Raw genomic sequence first — 22,745 nt, 5'->3', positions numbered from 1 at the left:
AATGAACACTAATGATAAAATGCTGAAGACAGAAATACAATAGAGGTGTTTGAACTAGATGTAAGCATATCACCTGGCTTATGTAGAACAATATTTCATAAAATGTGTCTTCAAAAATAGACTCAAAGTGGGTTAACCTCTTTCTCTGTCTTGAAACAATAAGGCCCCTAGGTACTTGTCCCTCTGCAGGTAATGAGATCTTGAATACAAATAACTAGAAGATGAATTCCCCTGGTGATCCTGGGCTTCTGCAGGTTCACTAATGATCAGAAGGGAGTATACAGTACCCTAACAAATGGTGAGACAAAATGAAGAAGGTGTCAGAGACACCGTAAGGATAGAGAAATGATATCAAAGGGTTTGTTTGCTTGGATGAAGAAAATGCATCCACGGAAAAAAAAAATGACATTCAGCTGGGAAAACAAATGCCAACTAATACCTCTGGGTTATTATCCAGTGAAACAAGGTAGTTAATGAGCTAAATAAACCTGAAAAGCCATGTTGCTGAAAGAAGCTAGAAAGAACAGTGAATAAGAAAGCAGGTAGGTGTTTGCAGTGTGATTGCAAAGGTCAACATGTTAAGTGGCAAAACCAAAAATAATGGCCAAAGACAGAGATTCTTAGTAACTAACAATTCAATAGCTAACATTATGTTTTTTAAAATTATATTCTTTGAGAAATACCGGTTTTCCATAACTAGGTCAAGATGTCTCATGGCTCAAATAGAATGAATGTGTTCTTTTCCAACTTTTAGGAAATATAATGTTATCAGACAAAGGTCCATAGCCTTAAAGTTTTTTTCTGTAAGTGTTCCTTACATATTTGATATATTTCTATGTAAGAATTGAATGTCAGACGATTTGTGATAGATTCAATCAAAATCATATGTGAATTTAAGTTTGATATGTCATAACATTCCAAGAAGCACTCTGAGATTTTCAAATGTCCCACCTTCTGAAGAGATCTGCGAATCACTACTCCTACTGGGGGCAAAGTACAAACCCAAACCAGTAGTTTCTATGTGTTGTGGGACATTGTAATTTTACCATGTTTTGTATAAACCAATGTTTCTGGTTGCACAGGAGAGGCAGAAAAAGTGGCCTAATGAACATTACCTGAAGGACCTATTCCTAGTTTCCACAGCCTTAAGTGAGAATATGAGGGCTTGGAAAACAGGAAGGAATCTTAAAAGCCATCTAGTACTTTTTTAAACCACATCATTCAATACCAACTATTCAACATTATGCATCATTTAAATAGTGTATTAATATGTATTGGGCCCAACAGGTTATGCAATACGCCCTGGAGATTTTCATGACTGAAAAAGCAAAGAAAGAATGAAATTATCTAGTTTGACTTTCTGCATTCTTTAAATAAATAGGACATTTCAAGTCTCTACCTCACCTGTGAGGTGGAGAGATCACCCAGGGAAAAGGCTCAGTGCTCTGACATGGTTTAGAACCTGTTTTGCTCAGAGACAGAATCTAGCTGACATTTTGATATCTCCACAGCCCAGAAGAGACAGGAACAGAAAATCAGAGCACCAGCTCCACTGATGAAATCCTGGAGCCTTGTAACCTCCTCAGAGGTGACCTGCATGGCCCCTGACCCAAGTCCAGCCGGGATTCCTCACCTCATCTTTGGCTGTGACAGGCTGCAGGGCAATTCCTTTACTGCTTACAAAACGAAAGCTGTGGAAATTCTCTGAGTTGCCACATTTCTAGAATAAGGCATTAAACAGATCTGTATTCTGATGAACAAGCTCTTGAGGTAACTGCTGTAAATTATGATCTTTTCTCATTCTCCTCGAGTTGTGGATTCTTAGTCTTGATCATGTATATATTTATCTCTGTAAATAGAAAAAACATTACTTTGAATCCTTCCCTGCCCTGAAAAAAAATGGAGCTATAACTGATTGGTATCAAATTTCCAGAAGGTATAATCTTTCTATCATTGCATTAATATTAATGTCATCAAAAGTCAGAAGCTGTAAGTGATTGGGAGGAATTTGGAGGAAACCTGTGACACAGCCTCTTTGTAAGGTGACTATATTAAGCTCTTACACAATTTGCTGTAAATACCCCTCTCTCTCTCCCTCTGTCTGTAGACCTTTCAATAATCAAGGCCTGATCCTTGTGGGGCGTGGCTTTGAAAAATAATAAAATTCGGAAATATTTTGAAATATTATCTCTGATTTTTCTGCATATAATTTTCCAATATACCATACCATTACTTTGCCTCTACAGAAAGCTGTGTAATCATTTTGCTTTGCCTGTCAAGAAGTGACATTGGCATCTTTCTCACTAGAAAAGAAATATTTGTGATGCTTTTCCAATGTATTGATACTTTAATCTTCTTTAGCATAAAGAAGCCAGCTCATATTGTAAGAGCTTCTTTAGTATAAAGAAGCCAGCTCAATTTGTAAGATTTTTATAGAAATTCAGGACTAAATTTAGTGTGAAAAATGTGTGCATTTTTCCTTCAGAGAATATACATGTGTGTGTGCACATACTATTTATTACTTTAGTGCATTTTAATCATTTAACATATCTTTTATGGTTGGGATAAGATCAGAAGAGTTTCATTGGATAAAAACATGTCATCAATGTTGATTTATCGATTTTATATTTTAGACATATATATGCTTTGTGATGATAATTTGGGGGAGGCAGTTTTCACTTTCACTATGACTCTATATTTACACCCCCCAAATAATATAAATGTCTTATACATGTTGCCACAGGGTCTCCAAAAGGTGTGTGGAAAAAAAGAATTGGTGGCATTGCCTCAAATGTGAAATTTCATGCCACACTGTGACCCTTTGGTCCCTTACACCTTAAGTTACATTTAATAACTCAACAGTGGAGATTTCCAAACAGTGTGGGGATACTAGAAGCCACTCCGATTCCTAAATGGTGGGACTCACAGGATGCTCTCACGGCATGAGTGTGAGGTATAAGGAAACATAAGCCTATTGCAAAACACAATTGCTCTTGGAGTGTGAGGCTCAGAAGATAAGGAGTTGAAAGAGTGGGGACCAGGAGGCCACTGCCACCTGGCTGGGACTCATTCAGTACCACAGAGCATTTTGAGGAACCCTCCTCAAAAGTGTCTTTCAGATCTGACCCAAACTTCACAGGTAGCACTTGTGCTCGGCTGCATCTTTAGTACCCAGCGCAGTGCCCAGTAGGGAATGGCCACTCTGTATTCCTCATCATCATCACACCACCACTAACATCTGAAGAATGCTTTACAGGCCTCATTGCCTATACCCCAAGCAACATGACAGTGGCAGCTCCATGATTTCTGCATGGAATAGGCTTAGAGACAGTGATATGTACCTAGCCAGTACTCATCTTTTTCTTCCATCTATTCACTTGGGGGGACCCTGCAGGGACAGTAGAGATGATGCGGGACCAGACTGCCCCTTCTCCACAAATCACTGATGCTGCCACCGCCACTGATGATCTCATTTCTTCCTTATAGCTACCCTGAAAAAGAGTTATAAGTCACCCTTCATAGGCAATACTATATGCGGAGACTTAAGGAACTTGCTCAAGGTCATATGACTGGAAGGGGCTTAATTACTTGGGTACAACTGCTCTAAAACCCAAAGAGAAATCCCAAAATAGAGTAAATGTGATCTCCTGGAAAGCTGAATTAAGGCCCCAAATTTATCAAGCCTGCTTCCTAGACAGATGCATAGACCTGAAAAAGCCAGCAAATTTTAACTTTCCTCTTCTTTTTGAGCTAAAAAATCATGCTGCTGCCCTATGTAAGAAACACACATTTAGCCCATAGGTGTCACAGACCACTAGGTTTACTGTTTGAAATACATATTTAAAAGCAAAATATTCTTTCTTACATACACACACTCTCCACAAGCCTAAGACGGTAAAGATGGGGATCGTGTAAATTCTGTTATGCTATCCCTAAAATGAGAAGATAAGAATACAGCAGTGGTTCTCAAAGTTTAATGTGCATGCAATCACCTGAGCATCTTGTAAAAACAAAGATCTAGAACCATCCGGTTGGCAAGGGAGCCCGAGATTCTATAGAGCTAACCAGCTCCCAGGTGGCACTGATGCTGCTGGTTCTTGGACCATGATTTGAGCTCTAAGTACCTTAAAGTCCCTTCCCACTCTAAGTTTCTTGCCATCTCTGTCAATGGCACCCTTAGCTGCCTGCTACCTGGGCCATCGTGTCACCCCTGCCACCTTGTGTGGCCCCGTACACCAATCAAAGAGGTTATGCCCGATGCTATCCCTTCCTTCCAGTCACCCAAATCCATGCCACTACAAGCCGGGGGGATCCAGATCATGAAGTATTCTCTGACTCGTTTTCTGCACTCAGTGATCTTTTTCTTCTTTTTCCTAAGGTGCACTGGTGAATCTGATTAGATTATATGCTAATAAGACTGTGTCCTTTATTATTTTTTTCCTCAGGGATACTTTCAAATGATCAGCTCCTTTTCAGCTTTCAGCTCTCAGTGGAATGACACTCCTTGGTGATGCCTTCCCTGAATTCCCAATCCAAATTGCTGTCTCTTGCTGCCTCCCTGACCAGTCACAGAAGACTCTTTTAGTTTCTTCGTACCGCTCACAAGATTTGAAATTTTCTCACTTGTTTGTTTACTTGTTTATTATCTGACGCCCCTGCCATTGAGAAAGAGTGCCTGTATTTGCATAGATCACCACCACTCTATCCCCAGTGCCTAGAACAATAACACAGTAGATACTCAGTAAATATTTGTTGAGTGAATGATGCAGGAATCATACAGTGGGGTACACAGAAGCGGTTAAGAAAATCTTTACTGGACGAATCAGAGCTCTGTCACCCAAGTAGCGGTCCTGGAATTGCTACTTGGAATTCTTATGTTTATTTCTTTACTTTTGAAAACTAGTTCTTTATCTGTGTGTTTCCTTCTTCCTGTGGTGTACACACAGCAGCTCATATCACAATTAATTTTGAAAGCAGATCAGACATGTGAGCAGTTAGCTCTCCGTCGGACAAGTCATCTCTCCATAGCGCTTGTAGATTATATAAAATGATATGAACGACATTAGTGTGGACATTTAGGATTATGTTTTGGAAACATAGGGCACATTTAGCCATGGGTCTCGCCTTAGCTCTTTCATTGATGGAGCCTTCCCTCCAAAGCTTTTTCCAAGCTCAGTTTTGATCTGCTTTCAGGCCTGCCAAAAAACTCTAGTTTCTCATCTCAGACCTCAATTATTTCATAAGGACCGGAATCCAGCTTTGATGGTGTACATGAAAAATGGTAGAAAATTCAGCCTATTGGGGAAAACTGAATGTATAAAAATGAACCTGATTTACTAGAGACAACCACCCCTGGCAGGTCTCTCACTGAGAAAGACAAATGAAGCTGTCATTGCTACATGCTACTGACCTGGAATGGAAGGAGCAGGACCTGTCTGATGTGCGCTAAGGAAGACTCTTTATATCTTGCGCCATTTTTTTTTCCCACTGTTTCTGTGGTGGAAGTGTTTGGGCTTGAACTTCTTTGATTCTTCTCAGAAATACAAGAAATGGGTTTGATCTTGACCTTGACACTAGCATGAGTTTACTCTTGGTTTCAAAACTGAAGTTCTTGAAAGTGAGTTGAGCTCTATCTCTTCAGAAGTTCATTTGTGGGACTCTGGGGACTGGAGGCAGGGCAAATGCCTGTCCCTCTAGCATGGCAGTGTTCTATAGCAAAGGGCTAGAAACACAAACCACGCAACCTCTAACTATGAGAAACACCACGACTAAGCCCAGTCCAGGTTGGAAACACTATCCTCAGGCTTTGAAGCTCTGTTGTTCCATCCATCTTGTGTTTTCTTTTTCTGCCTGTTCTGCTCCGAAATAAATTTAATGTTGCATTTCATATTTTCTGCCTATCAGGCTCTTTCATCCTTTGCATGTTACATGAGAAAATTTCGAGGCTATCAGGTACATTGTGGCGGGGTTGCAAATAAAATATAGAATGCCCAGTTAAGTCTGAATTTTAGGTAAATAACAAATTGTTTTTTAGTGGAAGTATATCCCATGCAATTGTTTTATTTGCTAAATCTAGTGACTCTAGTTGTATGCTTATTGTTTTATTTTGTCATGCTTTTTTGTCATTTTGTTTTTTATTGGCAGAGGTATGAAAAGGGTAAGGAAGGAATAAAGAGAGGGGTGATTTTGCATCTTGTTTTTGACCTGGGGTTGACTGTTTCTGTTTTCTAATGTAGAGATGTCATACAAAGGCTTGAAGTTCCTTTCTATGAAATCTTCCACCTTCTGGTCTGAAATGTCTCTTGGTTGTATTTTTGCAAATTTCTAATTTGACTACAGAGTGTCATGAGTTTGAAATCTGAGTTCTTGAACAAACTGAAATTAAAGGGTCCTGGTTAATTGCAAAATGAGCAAAGTGGCAATGGAGAAAGTGTTTTCACTCTCATACAAAGCAAACTTTCTGGAGTGGCACTGGACCTATGTCATGTAGGTAGTGGTAGTTCAATCACAACAGCTGATGCGGTAACCCTACTTCAGAGATAGTAAGTGCAGATACAGTTCCATGTAGATCCAAGAAAATATGAATGGAAAAGAGAGTGAGGGTATCGAGCTTGGAGATGTTAGAACCAATAAGGTGATAGATAAGTTTAATGAGTGCTTACTACGTGGTAAGCATTAGCTTACACTGACTAAACTCTTCATCTTTACTACAATGCTATGAATAGGGTATCAGTGTCATTATCCCCATTACGGAATGGGAAACTGAGGCAGACAAGATTAAGTAATTTAGTTAGAGGAGGAGATAAACTGGTTCCAGAACCCACAACACTAACCTACCTATTTCTGCAGCCTGTACTCTCTGTGAAGGCAAGATGTGTGCAGAGGCAGGAGTTGCTGAGCTGCTGGTATAAGCAGACTGCCCTTCTCTGGCACACTCCTGGAGACCAAGAAGGCCCTGTGTGTGCCAATGGCAGGCCAGTGTCTTCCCCTGTGCAGCCCTGGAGGCACGGGCAGGCAAGTCAAGCATACCAGGCTGGGTTGGTGAAATGATCCGGGAAGTAAATGAGTTCTGAATAAATTATGAGACTGAATAAATTATATAAGGATTCTTTTTAAGAAAGACCAAATGAAAGGTTGCAGGTCATAATTTAATCCAACTAAACTAAGTTAATCTTTATCCTCTTCTCTTTTTTTCCCAGGACCTTCATTACACTCCCTGCTACAAGGTCAGAAGGCTGCGCTGAGCTCCAAAATCTGGAGGCACCAGTGAATCATAAAGATTAGGTAGCTATAGCCCCTCAGTCCTCAGCACGGTGAAGGTGGGGTCCCACAATCTCGGAAATCATCCAGACTGAAATGGCCAGTGAAATTGGAAGGAAAATAACTCCAGAAGGGCCAAAAGTATCCCTGTTCCTTTAAAAACAACTCTACGTAACTCGAAAACCTCTGGGAACGTATGTTGATTCTGAATTACAGAGGGGATAAAGGACTCCACTGGAAACAGATGACATTTGTTTGATTTCCTCTGATACCACGAGCTGAAAATAAATAAAATTACTCAATGTGACAACACTCAGGTTAAATAGAACAGTTCAAAGTTCCAAAAAGTCAATTTGGAAGAAAGCCTTAGAGTAATAAACCATAAATTCTGTTGCAGTCATCAACATAAGAAAACACTAGCTATGTCCAAAGGCCCATTGTCTAGAAAAGAATTCTTTTCTTCTCCAAATCCCTCAAATGAGTTTTAAATGTGTAAATGATGGCTATAATTTACACAGAAACTTGAAACTATTAGCAGTCCAATCCACCTGAAATCCTGATGAAGTTCTGCAGTATCATTCCTACTTGTACAGCCCAACAAACAGAAGATAGGAGCTGCCACCCACAGACACTGGCAGCTAACTGTGCAATGAAGTGAGACTGGAGGTCCGATCTCTGTACAGATTATTACTGGGATTCAAGACACCTGGAAGTTCAGAGGCAAAAAGTCTTTAGAAAACAACTAGATCTTGTTATTTCTCCTTTGCAGCGATTTCTCTGAAAGGAAACCACCCAATGTGGGATTGAAAACTTTCCCTTCACTATGGTTTGTTTCCTAATAGCCAGAATCTGAGGAGGAATAGGTAGGGGGAAGGCGGTGGGTTCCGGACACCCTGATCATCATTCAGATTCGGTATTTGCTTGAAAAGGGTGACAGAGGCCACCTTTCCAACAGGCGAATGCAGGGTTGCCTTGTAGAGCACACTTCTGGTTTGTTCCCTCCTGTCCCACACCATCTCTATCCCCAACCCCTAGATCACTGTCCACATTTATATCATCGAACTTGTAAATTTGTTGTCGTTATTGTTCTTTTTGAAAAGTGTGTGCTCTACATTTAAGCACAAGTGAATGCTGTGCATGTGGGGACAATCTTGTAACAGGATCTGTGAGCAGCAGAGTCCTCTTGTGCGGGTTTTGTGGACCCCGAAGCCCCAAAACTCAGAATATATACAACACCCGCAGCACCAAAATATTTGCCTGGATCCAGAATTTTAGACAGCACTTGCTTCATCTGCTCTTCTGTTCCTGAATCCTGGCTGCCTCACTTCAATAGATAATTGAAAGCTTTCTCACTTTCTCAATACTCTTTGGGGAAATTCCACTTTGAAATTCTCTTTTCCCTGTCATTTTTACTTTACAGTTGAGAGGACAGGGATGAGCTAGGAAACAGGATCTCTCTCTGTGTGTGTCTCTCTCTCTGTCTCTCTCTCTCTCTCTCTTTCTCGCCTTCCTCTTTTTGAAATGACGTAGGGAGTTTGGACATCCTCCCTACCCCCACCTCCCCTCTTTGATTCTAACCCTGATTCCTGATTCCTGAAGAATTGTAGTTTTCCTTTTAATGCTTGCTGATTATCACACCGGGGAGGAGCAGGAGGGGCTGCCCAAGGAAGAGCTCCGGTGCCGATTCCGATAACCGAGGAGCCCCAGCTGCCCGCGGAAGTCGCCGGGTCCCGGTCAGGCGGGTCACAAAGCCCGGTGGGGCTGAAGCGCGAGCACATCGGACAGAGGCTTCCACGCGTCCCGCGGTGCGCCCGGCGCGGCGGAGGCGGCTCCACTCCACCGGGGCCCGAGTTCGCTGGGGGACAACTTACTGCGCTCGCCGAGCGTCCACACTGCAAACTCCCAAGCGGGAGGGGGAAAACAGCCCAGGCTGTGCGGTGCCGAGGAGTAGAAGCAACAAAAGACCGAGAGACGAGAGGAGGGAGGCAGGCACGAAGGGAACGCGAGCTCTGGCCCTAGCTCCCCGAAAGCGCCCCTTGGATGCTGCTGGGGAGACCCTCTGGGCTTCTCTTTGGGGCCTCTGGGGCCCGCGGCTCAGACAGGTAGTTGGAAGAGAGAAGAACAAAGCTGCTCGCGGAGGCAGGAGGTGGCCTCCGGGCGCCCCGGGGCGGGGAGGGCCGAGGCGGAGGAGGCGCTCCGCGCCTGCCCTCTGCGCCCCCTGCCCCTTGGCCCGAGCGCCCCGCACCGGCTGCCTCCGCCGCCTCCCCTCGCGCCTTCTCCCCGGGGAAGCACCCAGCTTCCGAAGGGACGGGTGGCAGGCGGCTGAGGACGCGGGGGAGCGGGGAAGGCCAGCGGCGTGCCGGGGGGGGTGCGCCGGAGGAGGGGGCGGGGCGGGGCGGGGGGCGGGGGAGCCCCCCCCCTACGCCGCCGAGCCGGGCGGGCCCCGACCGCCACCCTGCCGCAATTTTCCTGTGTCATGGCTCCGGTCTCTTAGCAACAGCCGCCAGTCCGGCCGCCCCGAGCCGCCGCCGCGGGCTCAACTCCACCCGGCGGAGCCCGGCGCGCCGCAGCCACACAAAAGAGGCTGGAGGGCCGGCGGCGCGGCTGCGGGGACCGGCCCGGGAGCGCCGCGCTAGGAGACGCCGCCAGCGGGAGGAGGAGCGGCGGAGAGGAGGGCTCCGAGACGGGATGCGGGATGCGGAGGACCTGACACTTCTTGGAAACTCTTGGAAATGGCTCCCGCCACGGCCCCGGAGGGGACTGCGAGCCTGGGGCGGGCGCTCGCCCCCGCGGGGCTGCTGAGCCGGGCTCCAATGCAGGGCCCCGGGGCGCTGTCCCTGCGCTCCGCCGTCGGCTCGGGCTGAAAAAGTTTCTCCATGGTTCCTTTGTGTTGCCCGAGCGCCCGTTCGCCGGCCCCGACCTCCCCCGGTCTCCCTGGGTAAGTGAGCGATCTTGTGTGCGGAGAGTGCTGCCATTTTGAGCAATTCTGCCAGTCCCCAGCCCCCGGGACCCCTCTCCGCCCCTCAGGTCTCCAAGTCCCCGCCACCCGGGCTGGTGTTCGGGGACAGGCTTTTTACCGGGAGGGCTACACGGGATGCGCTGCGCAGAAAAAGCGAGTTCAGGATTGCCCTCACTTCGCTCCTGCTTGTCTTTCCAGAAGCGGACGCGCAGCTGCTGGACTCATGTGACTCCAGCCAACATCAATAAGTAGACCACAGCCAGGGGCCAGGGGGTCGCCATCCTGCCCGTGAGGGGCCAGGGGTCTAGGACCTGGGTTGGGTGCCAGACACAGAATAGCGCTCCCAGCCTGTGGGCTCCGAGCCTCCGAGCCTCAGAGTGGGGCTCAATCCATCATGAGCTGAGAACTTGAATGTCTCTCTTGGAAGCAGTTGTATTTTTAGACATCCCTCCTTTGCTTCCCCCATCCTCCATTCCTTAACCACGGTAAGACCAGCTCCAGGCAGTAAATTGCGAGGGCAGCCAAGCTTGACTGCTAAGTTTGTTTTCTTTCATTAGGTATAAAGGAAAACCTCAAAGGTGGGTCTCCCGTGGCATCTGACCTTTGTCTGTATGTCATGTCAGATGGTGATACATTAAAAGGGAGTACAGCCTTCTGCAGAGCTGAAGGAACAATAAACGAGGGAGTTAATTACTAGCTATTAAACTCATTTTAAAGATCTGCTGTAAGGATGGTTGAAATCCATTCCAACCTTCCTTACATTCTACCGGAGCCAAAGCTGCTTTGCTGAGGAGAAATCCAAGTGGGTGCCCCCCTCCCCCAAGACATCCAGCATCCCGGTGCACCTGATCCATGCCACACCAAACATATAGCCTTTCTCCGGTGGGAGAGCCACCCTGCCAACTGAGTTCGCTTATCAAATGTCTGGTCCTTAAAGCCTTCTTAAGATAACTATGGATCTCCGGATTATTTAAGATGCTGGACTCCAGGGATCACTTACAACAACAGTCTGTATGTTACAGCCACGTCATAAATGAGCCTATTTATTTGAGATGAGAGGTATAGACAGTAAGCTTTTTTTTTTTTTTTTTTAATCTGTACTTACTGGTGCAGCTCATTCTTATAATAAAATTTAAAAGCTTTATAGATGTATTCTCTATACTGACCCCTCTCTAATCTACCTGGTGCTTCTCTTTACTGAAACCCAACTAAGTTCCAAAGAGATATTGATTTGCAACATTGTAAAGAACTGATTACCATTTGCATTCCCACTGATGGAGAAAAGATCCTGCCTATATTGGTATAATGGAGGAACTCAAGGGCCAAAGCCTTGCACCCAAACACCAATGAAAAGCAAAATTCTACCTGCCACACGTTTTCAAGGGACAATTTATTCTAAAACATGAATTATCTAATAAAGGATAGAATACCAAAAGGTTTGGGAGTGATAACTAAGTCTTTCAGTTCATACAATGCCCTTAATTTTAGCATCTCATAGGAAGGAACACAACCAATGGAACAGAAAATGTTTTACCCTGGGGATACAGCAAGACAGAAATTTTTAGAGGCTGCCGAATAACCAAAAATATGCATTTGTGAATTTACCTACCCAGGCCTTATTACTAACTGCTAAATAAACTTCCTAAGAGTAGTCCATTGATTGTTGCCACCCTCCCTTCCTAAAAATGACCTCATGTGAAAAGGATGAGAAAAAACAAAACAAAACAAAACCAGCTTTGGCTTGGAGGAAATGTCATTCTACAGATCATCATATTATGCAGACTGCTTTACCTAGTTAATTGCCTACTCATTTGAATACTGGAATTCTGTAGCATGCTCTTGGCACTTGAATAAGGGGTCAGAAAGCTATTGTGGCAGAGTGTTTTTTTAATTGTAATTTTCCCACGTGAGAAAAAGATCTTTCTCTTGGAGATTCCAGGGGACATCTCAAATTTCCTGATGAAATCTGGCACATGATACCTTTAAGGGAGTTCCTCTAGGGAGCAGAGAAGGCAAGAAGGAAGAGCTCAGTTACATAAGCAGTTACCTAAAACTAAATATTCCACCCCAAGAAGCTGTCCAGATGTTGCCGAGAGGAGAGAAGGCTGTGCAAGGGATCTGCTTGCACTTAGCTGTAGGAACAGGCATAGGTGGGAGATGACTTTGTGAAGGGATTTATTGTCAGAGTATTGCAATATCTCTGCTGCTTCCCCAGTGGTGAACTCTCTTTTAATTGGCTGAAGTAAATAAACTGCCTACCTGCCATTATATGACCTTTAATTTTCATCCAGTGAAATAAATTCCTTTGTCTTCACACGGTAGTAACTTTTGTGAGTGTTTTGGGCCACACATTGACAGATTCCCCAGCTTAGAGAGACTTGAAATTCCTGTGGCAGCTCCCTTGAAAAATCTTCCAATTCCAGTAGGACTAAGGGAAAGAATCTTGCCAGGAAAGTCCTTAACTTTCCTACATTTACTATGGACAAGAAGACCAAGATCATTTACATTTTACTAATGGCTGGAACTCCGTTGTTCATTTCAAACCCTCATATTACCCATGGAATGTATGGGGGAAATGGATGAGGAGTGGGGAGAAGAAGGCAGACTCTCATCATTGTTTTCTCACCACCTATTAGTTATTGCAGTGTTTTATAAGAACCTATTAGTTGTTGCAACAACGTTTCCCTTCCCTAATGTCTACCTGGCCCCAGCCTCTGTACACGGCCTTCGCTTGGGTTAGTGGATAAAGGCCCTGGGGAGGGACACACATGGAGTGGGATCTGGGAGCAGGGCAGTTGCAGCGTGAGATGTCACTGCAGCCAAGCCAACACCCTCTGACTGTCTTTCTCTGCTTTGCAGCAGGAGGAGGTGGCTGAGCAGCTAGTGGGCAGTTGGCGCCCTCCCCGCGCAAGCCTCCACCCCAGAGGCTAGTCCCGCACTCCACGAGTTCGCCATGATCGCCACCGGCGGCCTGCTGAGGATTTCCGCCAGAAAGCAGGATCCACTCCGCCCCCCAAGCCAGATCCCCAAGCGCAAGCGGAAATCCAAGAAGAGGCGCAAGAACGACGTGGTGGTAGTGAAAGGCAAGCTGAAGCTGTGCTCCATCTCAGGGCTCATCGCCCTCTGCGGGATCCTGGTGCTGTTGGTGGGCATAGCCATGGCGGTGGTGGGCTACTGGCCGAAGGTCAATGGGGCCAGTCGAGAGGGGGGTAAGCAGCTGCCGCCTGAGGGCAGCCGCCACCGCGTCCCGACCACGGCCAACAGCAGCAGCAGTGGCAGCAAAAACCGGTCCAGGAGCCACCCTGGGGCTCCAGGGGGTGTCAACTCCAGTTCCGCGGGCGTGCCGAGGAGCGCGCCTCCAGCGCGAGCCGCCGCCCCTTCCTCTTCCTCCACGTCGGTGGGCTTCTTCTTCCGCATCTTCTCTGGCTACCTGCACTCTGACAAGCTCAAGGTATTCGGGCCCCTCATCATGGGCATCGGCATCTTTCTCTTCATCTGCGCAAACGCGGTCCTCCATGAGAACCGGGACAAGAAGACCAAGATCATCAACCTGCGTGACCTCTACTCCACCGTCATCGACGTGCACAGCCTCCGCGCCAAAGACCTGGCGGCCGCCGCCGCCGCCGCCGCAGCCGCCGCCGCCTCCTCGTCGTCGTCGGCCCCCGCCGCGGCGCCCCCCGGGGCCATACCGCTCAACGGCTTCCTCAGCTACGTGCAGTCGCGGGGCCTGGAGCTGAAGTCCGGGAGCTGCGGTGGCGCCGGGGACGCCTTCGGAGCGGCGGCGGTGCTGGCCAAGGGCTCGTGGCCGCCTCAACCCGCGGCGCTGAGCGGCGGCCGACGCCGGGGCGCCGCGTCCCCCCCGGACCTGGCCTCTTCCCCGCGCTGCCCGCGGGAGCCCCCGAGCCTGGCCGAGGCCGTGTACAGCGTCTACCGCGAGCGCTCGGGCGTGGCCGGCCGTCGCCGGGCCGCCGTTGCCACCGCCGCCGCGGCCGCCAGCAGCTGCAGCAGTCCGGCTCCCTGCAGCCCACCCGAGAGCTGGGGGCGCCAGAGCACCGCCAGCTCCCTCGTGGGCTCCTCGCTGAGCGCCTTCGCGCTGCTGCCCTTGCAAGGGGACCGCGACAGGGACGCGGACGCGGAGGGCGCGAGCTGCAGCTGGCAGAGGCCGCCGGGGGAACGCGGCTCCCTGGAGATCCCGAGGGGCGAGCTTGACCTGAGCATGACCAACCTCCGCGGAGCCGAGGGCAGCGTGCGCCCGGCGCGCGGAGAGCTGGAGGAGCCCGAAGGCGCGGTAGCTGTGCGCGCCGCCAGGGGGCAGGGCGGCCGCCTGCCCAGGACCGGCAGGTACGCGGCCTTGCGGCGCCGCAGCACCAGCGGGCTCCCGGACTACAGGGCGCCGCCGTCCCCCGAACCCCCGCCCTCCCGGGGCAGTGCGGACCCTGACTCGAGCCCTCTGGCCAAAGCCGCCTCCACCTCGCCACCCCTGCGGCTGGAGGACTCGCCCCCCACCCGGCGGGACTCGGGGAGCTCCCAGTCGGATGACCCATCCAGCAGCAATAAGGGCTACACCCCCCTGCGGGAGGCCGGCACCTCCTCGGAGTCGGTCTTGGACGCAGCAGCGGGTCAAACGCCAGACTCTGTGGCCGACCCCGCTCCGGGTGCGGAGCAGAGCTCCCCGGAGGGTGCCAGCCAAGAGCCACCCACGGCCGAGCAACCTCAGCCGATGCAGAGGCAGTTTACAAACAAGGAGAAACTCTTCATGATTTCCAGGTCTCATGCCATAGGGGCAGAAGGAGAACTGGAAAGCACAGACATTTAGAGAAAGGAGTGGGGTGGGGGGAGAAGGAGGGAGAAAATGGGAGAAACGCCTACTTGAATCAGTGCATTAACAGGTCCCTGTTTCTTTTGTGGACTTATCCGAGGACATCATTCAATATCCAAAGAGCTGCGGAATGTTATCCTTGAATTGCGTCCACAAGACTCCTGTAGATAACTCCAAGGAATTTTTTTTAAAGCAAACTGGTCTTTTTATGTCCGATGGTGATTGTATGTTCAATGAAAACCAAATGTGTTAAAAGGTCAGCAATCTAGTCCATTAGATAAAAATTCTTTTAATTTTCTTAGGATCAAAATAATATATTTTTCACGGTAACTGTGCACTTTACTCCAATTTTTTTTAATCTCTAATTTCCCGACCCCTGTACTCTGCGCTGGTTTTGCCCATAGCCGCTTGCGAATGGCAGGCTTTTTTTCTCCCTCCCTTTGCGGAACGTAGAAGAGTTTGTCTCAGTTTTCTTAGAATTGATGTTACTAACTGAAGTCAAAGCCAAAAGTGTGAGTAATTCAGGAAAGAACACTTTCCTTGCCCCACCCCACTCTGCTCACCCAATGCCCAAAAGCTTCTTTATTTTTTAAAAGGGTGTATATGTTTTGCTACTAGGGTATGTGGTGGAGACTGGAGGGGGCCAGGAACTAGATGGACTGTTACATTCCGAAATTTATATCAATTACACTATGCTTTATTGAGTGTTATCACACCTGTATTGAAAATAGCATTAATATTTAAATCTTTTTTAATAAAAGAAGTTTCCGAACAAACAGTTAAACATAATATTGCCTCATTTTGCCTTGGAGCTAGCTCATGTGGTACATTTAAAATATTTTGCTATGACACTGCTACCAGGATTGTTGTGACCTTCCCCCAAAGTACTCAGCACCATTGTCACATGTCCAGTGTAATTTTAGGATTAAAATATAGGGTAGTATTTAGCATTTGGGAATTTCTCTTTCAAATAGAATGAAAAGTTAAGGAAATAGTAATTTCCTGTGATACTCCTTGTTTACCTCCAAGCATTAATTTGCAAAGCACCAGGCTTAATATCCCCTTCCCATCCTCTTGGATATCACTGATTATAAGTTCATGGTCTTGAATCCACGGCCTGCATAGGCAAAAAGATAATGTTTTAATAATTTGGTAGATTGTTTACACCTGATGTCATTAAAAGTGAATTTGTTAATTTTCAAAACCAGGAGACAAGATGTGGTCATTTTGGTCCCCTTGGGCAAAGCAGCTAGTCCTGTAGAAAGAGTGCAGATTCAGAGCTGACCCAGCTGGACCCAGCTGTTGGCATTTCCTAGCTGTGTGGCCTTGTACAAGTCACAAATCCGGAGTCTGACATCTGTCTATAAAATGAAGACAGCCAGACATACCTCATGGAGCTATGAGGGGAATAGAACAGGGTCGGGGTCAGAGAAGGGCTTCTATGTGTGGAGTCCAGCAGAACACTTGGCCCAGAGGATGTATTCAATAAATGGTGGTTATTGTAATTATTATTACCGTTATAATATGTTTTCTGAATGCATACTTTAGAAGAATGGACCTTCCTTCAACTTGAACTCAAGAAAGTCTAGCCTGAAATCTGCGATATCCTCCTATTATCTGTATAACCTTAGACAAATCACTTAATCCCTTTGGGCCTCTGATGGATGATAGACTCTCTGTGATCTCCTTCAGCTCTAAAAGCCTTACTTAAATTCAGGGTCTTGTCCTGGATGTAATCATATCACATTTGTACCCACACAAAGAGTGAATATACATCATCAACTACCATTAGTGCAACATTCTGTAATACATTTTAAAAGGACCTAATTTATTCTCAGATTGGATCTACATTAAACTAATAACTCACTTTAAGGCTACAGATTAATATATTGGCTCTTCTATAAAGCAAAAGTGAGTTTGCACTAGGGAGTGACAAGCAAGTGTAATGAGACCTCAAGGTAGTGTTAAATTTCACCAGTGTCAATTGTTTTATCACACTTCCAAAATAAATGTCAAACTTCCTTAGGTTTTCTTCTCCATTACCTTAGGTAGTGGATAATTTATATACTGAGATAGTGTGTTACTTAAAAGGGAAAACAGGTTCTGGTATTCTACAATACTGTTTCCAGTCCTCGGAGAATGCACTGTAAATGCTACATTTATCAAATGCTAAGTGGCATATAGCAAATAATAAAACCAATACCTCTTAGCTTAACTAAGGAGGAATGGGCAGAATAATGTCTATATCTCACAAACTTTAGAAAATTCCTATAACAAACTGACTAGACTTGATGATACTGATTGCCTAGCTATATTAATCAGATTAAATGAAATCTAGCTCATGTTGATATTGTACACACAGTCCCTCTGAAATTAAATGATTTCAGCAACCTAACTCAGTTCCAGATCAGATAATATCTAACTTAATTATTGAACAATTTTACTAGAAATTTTTTTCTGAAGATAGTAAAAGATCAATTTTCTAATCTCAACTTTCCAAATCTTGGGAGGAGCCTAGGATTTCTTTAGACTTCAGAGGAAGTGTATGTAAGTCTAGTGATTCGCAATCTTAATTTTCGTAGGAGCAGAAATCTGCAATAATAATGCTAATTTTCACTCAATACTTACTGTGGCCTAAATACTATTGTACGAATCACAGCAACTCTAGTGAAGTAGGATTATTATTATCCTTGTTTTACAGAGAAAGACAGTGAGGTCAGAAAGATGAAATCGTTGCCCAGGGTTACACAGCTGGTAAATGGTGGATCCAGGATTTACACAGAGTTTGGAGGATTATCTAGACCTGTTGGCAGATGCTGAGTTGAAGTTGGCACTTCTGGAGACCATCAAAATACTTCCTACATTCTTCATTTCCTGCTAGATCTCTTTCCAGACCACTCTTAGAGAAATACAGAAAATTGTCAGAATGCACAGTCAGATAAAAAGCTGGAGCTTGTGAAGCTTCAGACTGGCATGAACAAGCTTTTTTCAAAGTGACTTTTCAGGTGTTTTTGTACTGAATAAATAGGAGCATTTGAAAGGGCCTTATAGATCATGGAGTCCCCCCACCTTTAATTTATAAATGAGGTTCCTAAGATTTAGAAAGATGGAACAATTTATTCAGAGACAGTAGTAGCAGGACTAGAATGTTAAATTAAAATAATTGCAAGAATTGGTGTGATGGTATTTTTCCCCTGAATTTCTATCATGTACCAGCTGGGTGACCATGGGCAAGCTTCTTAGTCTCTCTGTGTCCCAATTTCCTTTTCCACACAATAGGAATAATAATGTCCCTGCCTTATAAGACTGGGGTAAAGATTAAATAAACTAATATTTGTTTAAAGTGCTTATAATGGGCTTGGCACATAGAGAGTACCATAAAAAGTTTTGTTCATTTTATTTAAAATAGAATCAATTGCAAAACAATTACTTCATATGACCTTCCTTTTTATTAACAGAATAATTTCTGGCTTAAAAATCTAAAGTGTGAGGCAACATAACATAGTGGCTCAAAGTATGACTTGGGGGCTTATATAAAATTATAACTGGGTCTTCACATCTATTAAATGGAGATAAATAGCATTTGACTCATAGAATTAATTATTTAAGTGAGGAATAAATAAACTAATATAATTAAAGGACTTAGAACAACTCCTGGCACATAAAAATATTCAGTAAATGTTAACTACTATTATTAAGGCAAAATACAGAAAAGCAATTAGTAGGCTAAATTTACTACTCAGTTGCTAGGGACAACCATAAACTTAATGTACGAAAAAGTCTTTATAATTTAGGTATATCAGCAAGAAAAATTAGACCTTAAAAAATGAGGGCTTATTCTGCTGCAATGCTTCCTGATAGAACATAGAACCATCAAGAGCTAGATATATGCTCCTTATGGTCCCAGGATTATAATATTGTATAACAATGAATGAATGCCCAGGCTGGTACACATGGCTGTATTTAGCCACAATTATTCCATTTCTATTTATTGAGGCTAGCCATATCAGAAAGCCTAGGCAAGTCCCTGAGGTCTCAGCCCCCTAACTATTAGGCCTTAAGTAAAGATCAGGGCTCTATTGATTTATTTAAATTGTCTAGACAAAAGTTTTTTCTATATTAATTTTTTCTTTAGTAATTTTGAGTTTTTTAAGACACAGTTTTGAAATTTTTTGAGCTAGAGAACTTAAAAAACCCTCTGATGTATAAAATTAGTACAAACTAAGTATGTGATCTTGTATTTCAATTAGGAAAGTATTTTTGCCAAGATATAAAAATACATTCTATGAACAAGATCTTCTTGTGTTAAAGGTTGCAGTTTAAGATTGATATTTTTCTCATTTATAACAAATAAAGAATAGGTTGATGTTTATGGAGTTTGTTTTCTGTAGACCAAGACCATTTTAAAATTTTTATTATTATTTGAAAGGGAAGAGTAAAAATCATTGGGGAAACATTTAGACTAAGTTTTTGAATGACTAACTCTGAAAAACAATCTAAGACACCCTGTCCCAGTGCAGGGAAGTTATCTTTGAGGTTTTTTCTTCAAAAAGGAATGAGACTCTTCTTTAAACTCATATGAAAATTCTATGTTTTATCTATTAAGCCACCACTAGTTAAGGAGTCCAAATTTAGTCAAACTACCTGCAACTCTCCCAAGCCCTGAGGAGCTCCTTATTTTCTGCATGACATCCATTTATGTATGACATCAGAAAAGCACTGTGCTAATGTTGACTCCACATGAATGTGAACTGCAGTCGGAGTTACAAATGCCAGATATCCTTAGGACTTAGCCTTCATCCCAGAGCCAGAGGCATTTCAGAATTTCTGCCACCTGGAAAGATATTGTTATTCCACTTGAAATGGGCTCTTATCCCTTGCCCCTTTAATAATGCTAGCTATGACATGGCTTTTCATGGCAAACAGGATATTGGCTGATTTGTTACTAAGATAACATACACTCATTGCTGGTGAAAAGACTAAAAAAGATTATGCAGATTCTCCTGGAGTATTACAAAGTATGTGCCTGTCTCAGTAACATGTGCTTTCTGATGCAACATTGTGACCAAGTCCTGTAAAGGCCACAAAAGGCTGACTGTGGATAACAAGGGAGGAAAATAGGCAGGCCCAGTGGTGGAAGAAAAAGAGCATCATGCCAAAAAAAGAGAAGAAAACATAGGTGAGAATCACTAGGGAAGCTTTTTGCTTCATAGAAGAGCATTTTGTTACTCTTATTTGTAGATCATTTTGTATTTAAAGTGTCTTAAAAATTACAATAACTTTGATTCCTTAGCAAATATTCCTTTTGCAAATGCATGACTAGACATTAATTTGTATATTTTTCAATTTTTAAGAAATTCAACAAAACACAGTATTATTGATGCAAACCCACTTGATGCTAGTAAATGCTAAACGCCTAATAATGTTTAATAATTGAAAATAAATTTACAGGCAAATTTGTGAACAATTTATTTTAAGTTGAGAAACTCCAGTATCTTTAAACTATGTCTATGTGTCTAAAGAAAAAAATCTGAAAGTTATTAATGACTAATATAATTAGGTCAATCAAAGCAAACCAGATTAGAAAATGACTTTGTCTCAGTGTAGGACTTTTGCCATTGCTTTATGTGGTTGATTGCCTTATCCCTTTTGTATAGAGATATAACCTAAAAAAAAAAAAAACAATTTCACCTGTAGGAGTAAGCAGCTGTGTTTCAAGCTGCTGCCCTTTTTGTAAAATACAGAAATTGCTTTCAGATGAGTTTCAGGTATATTATATTCTGCCTATAATGAGTCAGGTAGGCACTGTGGTAGGTAGAAAGGATACAAATATCCTTTTTGTGTGTGTGAAAGACACAATTTCTGACCACAGAATCTAGTAATAGTATTGTTTCTGAGACAGGCACAGAGACCATAATTTTACTATAATGTGAGTATTACATGAGAGTTATGATACAAATCTTCCAGTTGAGCCTTGAGAAATGGAGAAAATGTCAGATAGATACAAAAACCTGGAAAGGTGTGTTGGCCAGGGGGGCCAGCATAAGCAGAAGGCAAAACAAAATTTAACAAGCTAGATTTCCATAAGTTAATTGATATTTATTTCCTAGTATCTCCATGACATAGAGATGTTTATTTTGGAAAAACCAACAACAAAACTATATATGTCTGTAACTACAGAGATAGAAAAATAGATGTCTCCTTTATCAGTAGCAGAAGGATATTTGAAATTAAAATTAAGATGGTTTTGGCATTAAAATAATCAAATTATATACACCTACATTCTATATTTAATGATTCATTTTTAACTGACCTTCACTAGCAGGGCTTCTTAACTGAGAAGTATCAGTACCTAGAAATAACAAACTAAATTCTTATTGGACCTAAGCTATCTTTATGAGCAAGAATGATTTTTCCTGAATTATATATTGCTTTAAACTTACTATTTAATTTGAAATTTCAAATTCTGGAAATTATTTCTCCAGATGTGTGGATACAGAGGTAAAGCTGAGAGGAGACTCCGTCACTTGATAACATTGTATGGATCACAGATCATGGATTAAGTGTGTTGATCCATGTACCGTGAAGAATGAAGACAGCATAAACTTGGGGCTTGTTCTATCAAGCCACAGGTCATTTTTCAGAATCTAGACATGATAACTGAAGGTATTTCTAAAGATTTTGACATCAATTTTGCAGCATCATTTGTATCAGAGGAAACACAAATAATTTATCTTTGTTAATAATAAACATCCTTTTTTATTGTTCCTCGAGTATGTGTTCATAGCAAAAGGAAAGGTTATTTAAGACCCAGACATACTGTTGCAAATGTGTATGAGTATTCTTTGTGAACTGGCACCAAAAACACTATGCCTTTTGATTTCTAAACAGCCAGTCATCTTGAGATAGTCACTGAAAACAGATTTGGCCAGAATAATAAAGTATGAATGCAGCTTAATAGTTTGTTTACCCACAAAGCTGCGAACAAAAAGATATAGGCCAAAAAAACCTGCTTTTCAATATATGAGTTCTATTAAAGTAAAAAAATATGTAATTTTGTTAACAAAAGTATAATTTTGTTAGTTTGAATTCCCCACATAATTATTTGATTTCGTCAAGATCTTTTTAATGCATAAACGCAGCCAAGGCAAACATATAAAATGTGTTTTCTAATCCATGAAAGTGAGAATTCTGCAAAATCACTTTGCATTATAGATAAAATTTAATAGATACCATCAGTTGCAGTTTATTTAATTCTTCCATAGAGTTATATTTATTGGTAAGAAGTTTAAACATTGGAAATACTGGTAGATAAAGTACTGTGGTTAATATGGCATGGTAAATGTTGTCAGGAAGCAAATAAATTCTTGATAAAGAGCAAGAAAATTCAAAAGACGAATTTAATGACCTAAATACTAATCCTTCTGCTTATGTAACCATGCAGCTCAATGTGTACAGAGCACTAAATATGACGTGAGTGCTTGCTCATTTGATTGTACAATTTCTTCTATTTGTATTCCTAATTTTATTTCAGCTTCATGCCTGGGAACATTTCTTGATTTATTAGTCTTGCTTGAAATTACTACTCTAGAGAAAAAGAATGCATTTATAAAGATAGTAATAGTAATTAATAATAATAACAATAGGCTTTAAAAAGACCAAAAAGTAATTTGAGTACTAATAATATATTAATTGTTTGCTTCCCAA

The 22,745-nt window shown here is 43.3% G+C and overlaps 1 protein-coding gene across 1 annotated transcript; it reads left to right on the top strand.

The window, feature by feature from the left end:
• Positions 1-9,690: 9,690 nt before the first annotated feature.
• On the top strand, positions 9,691-19,552 carry TMEM200C (transmembrane protein 200C). Its single transcript, XM_032293335.1, has 2 exons — positions 9,691-10,198; positions 13,079-19,552. The coding sequence occupies exon 2, from the start codon at positions 13,173-13,175 to the stop codon at positions 15,033-15,035; it is 1,863 nt and encodes a 620-aa protein (XP_032149226.1). The 5' UTR covers positions 9,691-10,198; positions 13,079-13,172; the 3' UTR covers positions 15,036-19,552.
• Positions 19,553-22,745: the final 3,193 nt, after the last annotated feature.

The sequence above is a fragment of the Sapajus apella genome, unplaced genomic scaffold, assembly GCF_009761245.1.
Source record: "Sapajus apella isolate SASKATOON/1434 unplaced genomic scaffold, GSC_monkey_1.0 scaffold29, whole genome shotgun sequence".
Classification (NCBI taxonomy): Eukaryota; Metazoa; Chordata; class Mammalia; order Primates; family Cebidae; genus Sapajus; species Sapajus apella.
Note: the sequence above shows the minus strand (reverse complement) of the source record. Positions and strands in the feature narration are given on the sequence as shown.